Source organism: Rhamphochromis longiceps, linkage group LG17, assembly GCF_057381845.1.
Source record: "Rhamphochromis longiceps isolate RC_006_pf linkage group LG17, R_longiceps_female_GT1.1, whole genome shotgun sequence".
Lineage (NCBI taxonomy): Eukaryota > Metazoa > Chordata > Actinopteri > Cichliformes > Cichlidae > Rhamphochromis > Rhamphochromis longiceps.
Genome location: NC_140573.1, coordinates 35,734,834 through 35,746,572, shown reverse-complemented (window position 1 = coordinate 35,746,572; position 11,739 = coordinate 35,734,834). Strand labels below are relative to the sequence as shown.

General features: G+C 43.5%; 1 protein-coding gene across 1 annotated transcript; it reads left to right on the top strand.

Annotated features, from left to right (window-relative positions):
* Positions 1–1,375: 1,375 nt before the first annotated feature.
* On the top strand, positions 1,376–2,531 carry LOC146650085 (uncharacterized). Its single transcript, XM_085386126.1, has 2 exons — positions 1,376–1,797; positions 1,840–2,531. The coding sequence occupies exons 1-2, from the start codon at positions 1,422–1,424 to the stop codon at positions 2,529–2,531; spliced, it is 1,068 nt and encodes a 355-aa protein (XP_085242252.1). The 5' UTR covers positions 1,376–1,421.
* Positions 2,532–11,739: the final 9,208 nt, after the last annotated feature.

Here is an 11,739-nt window from a genome sequence, read left to right as displayed (position 1 = left end):
GAGCCAATCACTCATAATTCCTAAACATGTCAATCAGGTAGGAATGAAGTAAGACATTAATAGAAATAAAGAGTTGTGTGTTGACATGTAGCCCTTTCCTTGCTTAAATCATTAATATTTTTGAAAAATTAATCTGTGATAAGACAGCTTATCAAGATAGAACCATGTAACTAGAGATGAACCAAACTGTTCACAGTTTTATCTAACTCTGTTTTAATAAAGGCTGTGACCCCTGCTATAGAGTCTGACAGCTGCAGGGATTATATACAAATATTCAACTATCCCAGAATTAAACCAGGTCTAAATAAAAAGGAGTGAGTATCACTACAAGGTTAACTCAGTGGTCCTAATGCTACAGTTTGATATCAGCAAACACCGAGCGCATACATTGATGTGACACCACAGCCATGCTATCATTCAAACACTGATAACAGCATAAATCGAATTAAATCGGGACTTGATGAGACCTTCTGAGTATCACTAGAAATATTATAAAGAGTCGTCTCTGTACCACAGTTTGCTTTCAGTAAACACCGACAGCATTCACTGTTAGCATAGCACATCCATGTTAGCAGTGTATAACTGGATGGATTAGCATATTAGCACAGATATCAATAAAGGACTACCGTATTAAATAGTTTTACTAACCTCAGGCAGACGGACAGGCGCTCTGCAGGTGGGATTGAGCGTCTGTAGTTGGTGTCTAGGCGGGCGATGCTGGGACCGACGAGGGAAAGCAGGTCCTCAAACTGGCCGACGGTGATAGCGCTGGAATCGGCCGTCATCCAGGCGCAGCTCCTGGAGCAAGTGGTGAAACTCACCAAACTGCTCATGCCTCTGGAGGACCTGATGGACCCAGGTACGGCGAGGACGTCTTTTACGCTGCTGCTCTGCCCTCCACAGTACATAGAGAAGGGAGACTCTCTCTTCAAGCGCTAGCTCGATAGCTGCCATCTTGCAAAGATACCGGTCTGGCACAACTCCCTCCCACATTCCTCCCACATTTCCGGTTCACGCGCGTCAAAATATCATATTTTGACGCGTGATGGATTTTTCTTGGACACGCGTTGAGACGCGAATGTACACGCGTCAAATTAGGGGCGTTTGGGGCGTTTTATTCGCGTCCATCGCGTTCGGTGTGAACACACCGTAAGACTGTTTTTTCTGAGCCTGCTCCTTTGCCTGTTCGTGTTTCTGCTGCCAGGGCAGCTCGGGCCCAGCGTACCCCTGCACCCGTACCAGTTCCTCGGGTGAGGGAGTCTGAGGCCCAGCTGGTCCCTGCTCTGGTTTCCAGGCCAGCTGAGGCTCTGTCCGTTTCTGCACCCGTACCAGCTCCTCGGGTGGGAAGGGCAGTTGCCCTGCCGGTGCCTGTCCCGGCTTCCGGGGTGAGGGGGGCTGTGAACCAGTCCACCCCTGCACCCATGCCGGTCCCCAGGGTGAGGTCAGCCAGGATACAGCCCGTCTCCGCACCCGTACCTACTCCTCGGGTGGGAGTGGCTAGTGTCCAGCAGGTGCCTGCACCCGTTCCTGTTTCTACTGAAGGCTCAGGAGAATTCAGTCCGCAACCAACACCACCATCACTACTGCATGCTTTTCAGTCTATAGCTCAGTCATTAGCTCTGTTAGCAGCCCAGTCAATAGTTCATTTTCCTGTGTTTCCGTTAGCTCAGCCCTTAGCCCACTGTGCAGCTCAGCCAGCTCCCCATTGTTCAGCTCAGTCATTCGCTCCATCACCTGCTCAGCCTTCTGTCCAGCCGGTGGTCTCTACACCTGCTGGTCATGCTTCGTCTGCTGGAGGTTCAGGAGAATCCACCCAGCTTCATGCCTCGTTTGCTGGAGGTTCAGGTGAACCCAGCCAGCTTCATGCTTCGTCTGCTGGGGGTTCGGGTGAACCCAGCCAGCTTCATGCTTCGTCAGCTGGAGGGCCCGAGGAGCCCGTCCAGCCTCATGCCTCGTCAGCTGGAGGGCCCGAGGAGCCCGTCCAGCCTCATGCCTCGTCAGCTGGGGGGCCCGAGGAGCCCGTCCAGCCTCATGCCTCGTCAGCTGGGGGGCCCGAGGAGCCCGTCCAGCCACCTTCAGATTCTGCTTCTGTTTCGCCTGCTGCAGCTCCAGCCTGTGCCTCGCCTGGTGCGGCTTCGGCCTCGCCTGGTGCGGCTTCGGCCTCGCCTGGTCCGGCTTCGGCCTCGCCTGGTCCTACGGCTGTTATGCCGCCGCCCAAGCCTCGCTCTGCACCTGGGAATCTTCGGCCACCTGCTGGACGTCACCGCCGTCGAGGTCGGCCACCTGAACTGTTTCTACGCCGTTGCCGTCCGCACGGTCGGCCCCCTGAACGGTTTCCACGCCGTTGCCGTCCGCACGGTCGGCCCCCTGAACGGTTTCCATATCGCCACCATTGCCGTCCGCACGGACGGCCCCCGGAACTGTTCGACCATGGACTTCTGTGCCGTCGGCCTCCGGGCCGGCCCCCTGATCACATGAACTATGATTTTCTGGACCGTCACCCTCCGGGTCGGCCCCCTGAGGAGTCATGAACTGTTCCCTGTGCTCCTGTGATTTTGATGGACATTTTGGTTTTTTTGGCCTTGTTTCTGGCCCTCCGTCCTGGACCCCCACCGCCCGCCCTTGGTGGGTTGTTTTTGGTTTTGTTTTTCGAGGTTTTGGGCGTCTGGAATCCGCTCTTGAGGGGGGGGCTCTGTCACAGGCTGGGTCTCTGACCCAGCGCTCTGAGTTCATGTTTGTATTTGTCTCATTTTGTTATGTGATTTAGTTTGTGTTATTTCCTATCTGCCTTTAGTTTAGGCAGTTATTGTTCCTGGGTTTTCTATGTTTTGGGGTTTTGTATTTATTCATCACATATTAGGTCTGTTGTGTTGTCATGTTTTAGTTTTAGTATTTCCTGTTTTATTCTGACAATGTCATGTGTTCTTTGTTTATTGTATTTAGCTTTCCTCTCCTGGTCCTGTCATTAGGTTTATGTCTGTCAGCTGTTTCCCCCATGTGTCTCCACCTCCCCTGATCACCTCATGTATGTATTTAAGCCCTTTGTTTTCTGCATGCCATTGTCAGGTCGTCTGCTCATCCATGTCTCATCTCCAGGTACCCATGTCAGTTCACTATGGTTAAGGTTTTTCATGTTTTGTTATTAGTTCACCCAGTTTAGGTTATTGTTTAGTTTCACCGATGCCCTATTATTTTGTACCCTCGTTGCTAACCTCAATAAACGGCTTGTTTTGTTAATCCACACCACGTTTTGGTCTGCGTTTGAGTCCTCCTCTGCAACACATACGGTCTGCCCCAGCCAGACCGTGACAGTCTTACCCCAGTCTGCTTAGTTGGAAGTTATAGGGCAGGGAAATAAACAACTTATAATGATAAAACCATGCCGAATGTAATATAGATACGTCTCTGTCAGTGCGCCCCAGGGTGGCTGTGGCTACAATGTAGCTTGCCATCACCAGTGTGTGAATGGGTGGATGACTGAACGCGTAAAGCACTTTGGGGTCCTCAGGGACCAAGTAAAGCGCTATACAAATACAGGCCATTTACCACTTACCATTTACGTCTGTTTCCTTGAATCTACACTTATACACAAGACTTGTATGCTAGTTAATATATATAATCATTTATAGTATAATAACATATGTCCTTTTCTGACAATTCAGTTTTTCAAGGGCAAACTGGAAGCGAAAAAACAAACAGTATGTCAAAACACTCAGCAAACAAAAGGTACCAGAGTCAGCACTGTGTCAGTCTTAAAGACGCAAAGCAAAGAGTTTCTGTAATGCACAGTTTGTAGGCGAGAAAATACCCAAGAAGGATTTCAGGTGTGGCCCCCCCACCCAAAAAAACGAATTAAACAGATTAATGTAAGCTTAATGTTTCAAAAAACAATCCTATGCAAATATCTGAGTTTGCCTCCTTCACAGTCGTTTGATAAAAGCCAGCTCTGTTGTGTTGAGTTTTTAAACATTTGAGATAATTACAGATAAAAAAAAATGTCTCAATTCGTGAGACTAACAGGAAGTTAAAATGCTGCACAGATCCAGATAAAGTAGGACTCCTGTCATCTCAGTTTACAGCTATTAAAGATTTAAAAAGTATAAACATGATGTGATGCATTAAACTCCCTTACAAGAGTCAAAATCTAAGGATCAAGAAATCAGTAGCATATTTATAAAGAAAATGTTGTCTCAGACTTGACAAACTTAAACCAGTGGCAATGTAAAAAAGTTTACAATAACAATAGGTAAGACTGGACCTCCCTGAAGCCCTGATTATACTTTTCACATCTGTCTGCTGGGGTCAGCTCTGGTCCATGTGATGTAAATTTCATCATCAGACGGGGCGTACAAAAGTCTGTGTGAATGCCTGGAAGAGTGCCAATTTTTTGTGTCTGCATGGATTCATCCGTAGAGAATTTACTTTACAATACACATGTGCCCCAGGCAGCAGACTTCAAAGGGGCATGAGTACTGAGCTGTCGTGTCTTCAGCTGTCTGTGTTCGTGTCCGCAAGAGTACAATCAAGGCTTAAGAAGCACCAACCTGACTTCATTCCTGTGCATGATCCTTTTTAAACAAACCAAATAGCAGCAATGACAATAATTTAGCAAACATGAAGAGGAGTTAACCTCCTGTGAGTGAAAAAAGAAATTGCAGGAGAAAAAACTCAAGTTTACTAACTACATGCTGCCAGTAACCTTAACTGTTGGGGAAGTATTATAAATATTACGAGGTCGTCTAGCACAGCGGTCCCCAACCCCTGGGCCTCGGACCGGTACTGGTCCTTGAGTCGTTTGGTACCGGGCCGCGAGAGTTGAGGCTTAGGCGTGAAATGTATGGTTTTCAGGATTTTTATTGGTTTTCAGCGTTATTTTGTTATCGTTTTTATCGTTAACTCGGTTTTCCTGGGTCTTTTCACGTGTGTTATGAATAAATCTTCTTTTTTTCGGTACTGGTACTAGTTTTATTTTGTTGTATTTATCCGCGACACCCTAAAGGCCGGTCCGTGAAAATATTGTCGGGCATAAACCGGTCCGTGGCGCAAAAAAGGTTGGGGACCGCTGGTCTAGCATCACATTATTTCTTTTGTTTAATCCATGTTTAACATTAGGTAAATAAGTAGAGTAATAGCATCATTAGTAGAAGATAGCAGTGCAGTGTGTCCAGCTTGAGTTGTTGGGACAGCAGTCATAATCAAGACACTGGAACACAGACTTGTTAGCATAGCTAGCAGGCTGAAAGAACGTACAAGCAAGCAGTTACATTATTATCACTTCACAACCAGTTAACTTTTTCTCAGGCATTGCTACCAAAATAAGCATGATCTCTGCCATTTCTAGAGTAAAATATTCAATTATTCAGTTTTTAATATTCTTCATATCTGCATTTTTCATCTGTCTATCTATCTGATATCTATATGTATACATGAAAATAGTATAAATGTGAAACTGTTTTAAAATGTGGATTTTGCTATATTTTTGTTGATGTCACATATTTATAACATAATGGTGATTAATGTTGGTTGGAGGGGGCCCCTGTGAATTTTTGCCTCGGGCACCAACAGTCTGTAGACTCACTACTGGTTTTACTGCACTACTGAAGCTTAATTATTTCTCCAGTATGCCATCCCTCCTTTGCCTGAAAATAGCTTTATGGTTCCTCCCTTTCTCCTATGTTGCCAACCATTCACAGATAGAAATGCACAGCATTGCACACCCAACTTTTTGACCATTACCAACACACCATCAGGGTACTTAAAGAGCACTTGTGTGGAGGTACTTATGCATTCAAAAGGGTGAGTGCAAGTTTGGAAGGATGAGGTCATTAGGAGTTGAAGCTATCAATCCCCATACTAAACTTTATAACACTGTGTGTGTATCATAAAAAAGGGGGTTGAAACAAAGTTTACTCAGTTGTAAACTCTCTTGATTTGCATTTTCATCTTGTATGTTATGCATTAATCAACAATTATAATCACATTATGAAATCTAGGCTGATGAGGTGCTTCTTCCTCACAGATGAAGACCCAGGAGATTTGCTACCGCCACAAAGAAAAAAAAAAGTTCCCTGAAAAACTCAAAATTCCAGCTGATGTGCTACTTTAGTTCCCAGGAATAAAACACAGTGAAGAAAATAGTAAGTCACACTGCCTCAGTAATAAAATGTTAACCATATCCAATGAGAACGAGCACTTCTTCCAGTCAGTCAGTGAGTCGCTATGACAACAGCTCTTGACAAGGGAAATCTGGTTTGATGTCATAAAAAAAACAGCCCAGCATCGTGATAGGCTGCTCACTGACTGTGAGGATTGTGAAGCAGCTTGTCCATTCTGTAGTTAGACTGAGCTCATAGATGTAATTCAGATCATCTGTGCTCTTTTGTCAAAGACAGAAAGCTTATGAATAAGAAGTCCCAATGAGCATTCGTGTCAATGGGATGTCACTGTGCCCAGCTGTCCTTCATTTATTAACCTCTGGATTGGTGGCCATGACCCAAGAACCCTACAACTAATTATTAATGCTTTCTAATTAGTCTTTTGCTTCTCTTTGATCCCATATCTTGTTATTCACCTCAGTGCCCTTTGGAAATAGCAAAATCATTTCCTCTCCTACTGTGATTTACAATTATTACAGTACATGCAAAGACCAGGCTAGTTAATTTGGAGATAAAAATGACCAGGAACTGGAGGAGAGTTCAAATCTGTAACTCATTTCCACCTTCACTTCCTCCTCCTTTTTCCTCCTGCATATGAAAGTAATAATTCAAGTGTTCATGTCCTCAGTTGACTACATAGCCTTCATTAGAGCATCACATCGCCAGGCGTGTTGGTCTCCAGGTTGTCCTCACAGCTCGGTATGAACCACAGTAATATTGATCTGCACAATATCTCAGTCAGAGACAGATGGTTGCTGGATAACAGTTAAGCTCTCGAGGTTGCCAAGCTGAGAAATTTACACATCAAAAAAACAAGTTGGCAGCATTTTTGCTCAGGTGAAAAGAAAGAATAATTTTCAGAATGTCTCAGTTCGTCCTTACACTGTAGACCTGGCACTGTGGAGACAGTAAACATAGATAATTGTAAAAAAGCAATTTTTGCTCAAAGGCATAAAGGTAAACTTTCATATATTCTGTATTTATTACCTGTAAAGTAAAATTTTTGTTTAATTTGGATGGCTTGTTATGGCTTATAGCTTATACAAATAGAATATTTTGTGTTTTAGTAAACCAATTCAATTCAGTTTCACTTTTAACTATATTGCACTAATTCACAACACCTCAAGGAGTTTTAAAATATAGTGTAAACTCCATCAATCAGGCAAACTCCTATGAGTAAGCACTAGGCAACTGTGGTAAGAAAGAACTCCCTTTTAACCAGTAATCAACAGATTATCAACCAGCTATTTTATCAAGATTCATTCAAGATTCAAGATTCTTTATTTGTCACGTGCATGGTTATTCAGATATAACACGCAGTGAAATGTGACCTGATACGCTCCTTGACTGTGCAAAGAAAAAAAAAGAGAGAGATAGACAGAACTTTATATACAGTGAATGAGTATATACAAGGAGGACATTATGTGCAGCAAGTGGGTGAGTTATTGACATTAAATAAATAGAAATAAAATAAAATAGAATCAAATCAAATAAAATAAAATAACTAGCTATATAATTAGCTAGCTAGCTTTTAGATCAGACAAGAATAGGACAACATCCCTCTCCCAAAGATCCAGTGGCTGGTCTCACCCATTACCAGATGTTTATCGAGTGTTGTTTAAAGAAAAGGGGATGCTACACTTTTTTAGATGTGTTGCTGCCATCAAACACAAAACTTTTAAACAAAATTACTTAAAATGATGCATTTTTTAGTTTACACACTTGATATGTTTCTATGTTTGCTTATGAATTTTAAAAAGGGGTTTAATAGATATGCAAATTATATCCATTCTTTTTTTTTGTTTACATTTTACATTGTCCCAACATTTTGGGATTTTGGAGAAACTGCATGCTTCAGTCTTTACACTCCTATCAAGCTTTTTGGTGATTTGCAGATTTTATTTTCCAGCAGAGCATAGCACCTAGTGCTAAGCTCATAGTGCCAAAACTAAACCAGATGGTTTGCTGGCCACGTTATTACTGCACTTGACTGACGAGCCAGTCATTTGAGCAGAATCCAGTAGAGAAACTATGGGGTATTGTGAAGGGGGAAGATGGGAAACACCTGACCCAAGAATACAGATGAGCCGAAAGCCACTATCACAGCAACCAGGGCTCAACAACACATTAGTAATGCCATACTACATTGATGCAATATTAAAATGAGAAATGAGCCATGACCGAGCATTTATTACATAACACACTGGATTTTCCATACATTATGTACATATGTGCACTAGTGTGTGTCTGTGTGTATGTGTATACAGGTACTGAACCAGGTAATGTGTCCATTTCCACACATTTCCACAGCTGTTTTCTTTGTCAGAGGCTTCTTCAATTCTACAGTGGCCTCTCCTCTCACTTTAATGATTCCACTAAATCTCTCCCCAGCTACCTCCCCAAAGTGAACATCCGCCTCCGGACCTGTAAGTAAAGCCCTAGACCTGGCGCGGTGGGGCCAGTAAACATAGATGATTTGTTCCCAAACACCTTGAAAAACACCTGACCTCATCCCCAGAGCTGCAAAGCAGAGTGCATGTGAAAGAAAGCTCAAGATAAATTTAGAGAGAAGGAGGAGGGGAGAAAAGGTAAAAGAGGGCCAACGGTGTTTTAGGCTGCACTGGCAAAATTTGAGCAATTACGCACAAGCCCAGACTCACATGGGCTCATGAGGGGAAGTCAAGAAGAAGGCGGCAGATTGATCTATGCTGTTTTGCTACAAAAGGTTATTTTATTCTTGCTAGCTACGGCTAGCTAACAGCCTACTGTCAGTTATTCAAAGATTGTAAGTTGCATGGAGCAAAACTACTCCTGCTGTGATTAATAAAGATGGGAATAAATTTGTGAACAATCTCTTGACTCTAACCTGGCAAGGAAGTATTTTTATCAGGTGTGCAGAAAGTCAACAGGATTCCCTCAGCTTCAGAAATAGTTTACATTAGACTGTGTGCCAAAGTCCTCTGGAGTTGGTGGGCGCAATATCCTGGCAACCAAGAAGGTGTAACTGCGCTAACCAGAAGTTTGCCTTTTGTGTAGTGAATCTTGAAAAAGTTTTTGGACAAAGACTAAAACATTATTTACTTTTTTTCAGTTTCAAATAGAACACAGTTTTCAATTAATTAGGTATAAGTGAGTACCCTAGGCTAATCATCCGTTAATAAGCCACGCCATTGGTGATTGTGCCACTGACATGTTTTCAGGCACAAATGAATTCATGTGAGCTGATAATATACAGTCTTATTTTTTAACATCTTACCTTTTTTAAATCCTCTGTAATGCACAGTTAGCATATGTGGCTAACCATGCTATGATATGTTGCAAAGCTCCATGAGTCACCATTGCTAGAAAACAATTGGAGTGTACGGAGATGATGCTACTCTGACTTATTCAGGAGCTCTGTTCTCCTCAAGTTAAAAATCATGTGCTCTTGTAACACAGCATTTTGTAAATTTTTGTTCTTTATCACAAACTAAGTTCATGTTTTTGGAACTCTGTTCACAGAGATCAAGGGTTTTCTGTTCACAGTTGGGATAGAACAATTACCACTTCCTTTAAAACCAAAGAATCAGTACAGTGGTAATTTCCTTAAAAATAGACGATTCCACCTACAGTTGAATTACAGCTCATACCATTAAACCAATTCTGTCCTCTGTGTGTTTATGTCTGTGCTTGCATGTACTTGAGAAGCCTGCCAATATTACCATCAGTATCCAGTCATCTAATAAATGCAAAATAAAACCCAGTTTCATTCACAGCCACCAGCAGGGCCACGGTAATACCTATTGATTGGCTGTGCTTACAGTCACCTGTGGCCGTGGCCAAGGACCCATTGGTTTTAGGATGAGATGTGAACAGTGTGGCTGCCAAATGAGTGCAGTCACAGCAACGATACCGAGGCGCAACTCAGCAGAGTTTTTGGGTGGCAGACGAGCTGTCACTTGACCTTGAAGTTGTGTTCAGCCTGCCTCTAAATAATGCCCTTGGGAGGAGGGAGAGCAGGCGGAGGGAGTGTGGCGTGGGAGGACAGGAGGAGGTGTGGTGGAAAGGGAGGCAAGGTGAGAGAAAAATACAAAGAGATAGAATGGCAGGGTGTGCATTTAAAGAGCTGCAGAGACTCTGGGAAGGAGAGGAGCAGGGTGAGGGGGGGGAGTGGAGTAAAACAGGATGCCAGAAAGGTCACTAGGCAAAAATGATGAAGTCATCTGTATTAGATTTTCTGCTGCTGCAGCCTGGATGAAAGCTGGCTGCTTGCCAGAGAGGTGAGCAGCCTCTACCTGCAGCCAGAACTCCTCAGGCATTAGCAGCGCATCGTTTTTTTTTTCTGGATTCACATCGAATTTTAATCAGCATCTCGGGTAATGTGAAATTACACCACGTCTAAAAGGTTCTCTCTACATCCTGAGGTACATACCCGCTGAGATATCCGAGCGATAAGTGCACATGATTTCCATCTGGTTTTCTGTTTGTTTCTGTGTCTGTTTCCTGTATCCTGAGTCACTTTGTAAAAATCCAATAATTGTTCCCAAAAAAGTTTGGAGACTGTGGCTTCCTCCGGGGCCCTGCATCAACTCCCCCTACTCGCTTCTGCGACTGCTAAACCACTGATGCAACAAATAGGCAATCCACTCCCTGTGGCCCAGGACAGCTCTAAGTCTGTAGCCTCCGCAGTGAAGGCCTTTCCACCGCTCGCAGAAACTTCCCCTGTCAACAGTGGCACAGTATAATTATAGATGACATTTTTCTCTTTGGCCTGAGAATAGTGTTTTTAAGGACGCAAGCAGCTGGCGATTTTCTTCAATAGAAAAACCAGGCTGTTTGTTTAATGGAACAAAATCCATCCAAAACTATTGCTTCCCATCTGACTTAGACTTCAGTAAACAGTATCAGTATTGTTTTCAGAGGACTTCTTAAGTTGGGGAATACACAGAGACACATCAGCAGATGAAAACAGTGGGCAGGTGAGGAATATGCTCGAAAGCCTCAGAATTTGTTAGTAATGCACAGAGGAGGATGAATCAGATGAAACTATGACCAAACGTTTTAGTTTCGTTTTTGTCACACTGCTGTACACGGGTGTTTTCATTTATTTCGCTGAAATTCAGCTCAATTCAAGACTATGTGGATGACTAATCCAAGAATGAACTTCCAATATAAGTGTGACAGTCTATGATGATTCTGCACTGCATTCATTTATTTCTTCATGAGACCCATGGCATTCTGCAGACCTGCATAAAGTCTGCACCAAATTTCAACTGAGGAGACAAATCATGAAAAGCGCCAACCATGAAGAGTGATGAATGGTCACAGGGTGTCTGGCTCACCTGCTGAATACCCAGCCCTTAACCACTTCCTTGCCCTCCTTTGTGATGCCACAATTATCTACTGATTCACTGATCCACACCACTAGAATCTACAACAATGACATCTGAATGTCAGTCGGACTGGAGAAGTATAGTCGGATGGTAACAAAGAGAGGGAAAGTAGTCTGAATTGAAGGGATTGCACTACCAAAAGGCAACATTGGAGACATTGAGGACAGCAACAAGTACCTGGGAACCACGAGAGACTGCTAAGAAAGCCGAAA

Excerpts from the sequence above, each read along its gene's own strand:
- LOC146650085 (XM_085386126.1), top strand. The coding sequence starts at position 1,422 with ATGCCGGTCCCCAGGGTGAGGTCAGCCAGGATACAGCCCGTCTCCGCA. Across the intron at positions 1,798-1,839 it reads TCATGCTTCGTCTGCTGGAG|GTTCAGGTGAACCCAGCCAG; the intron begins GTTCAGGAGAAT and ends CGTTTGCTGGAG.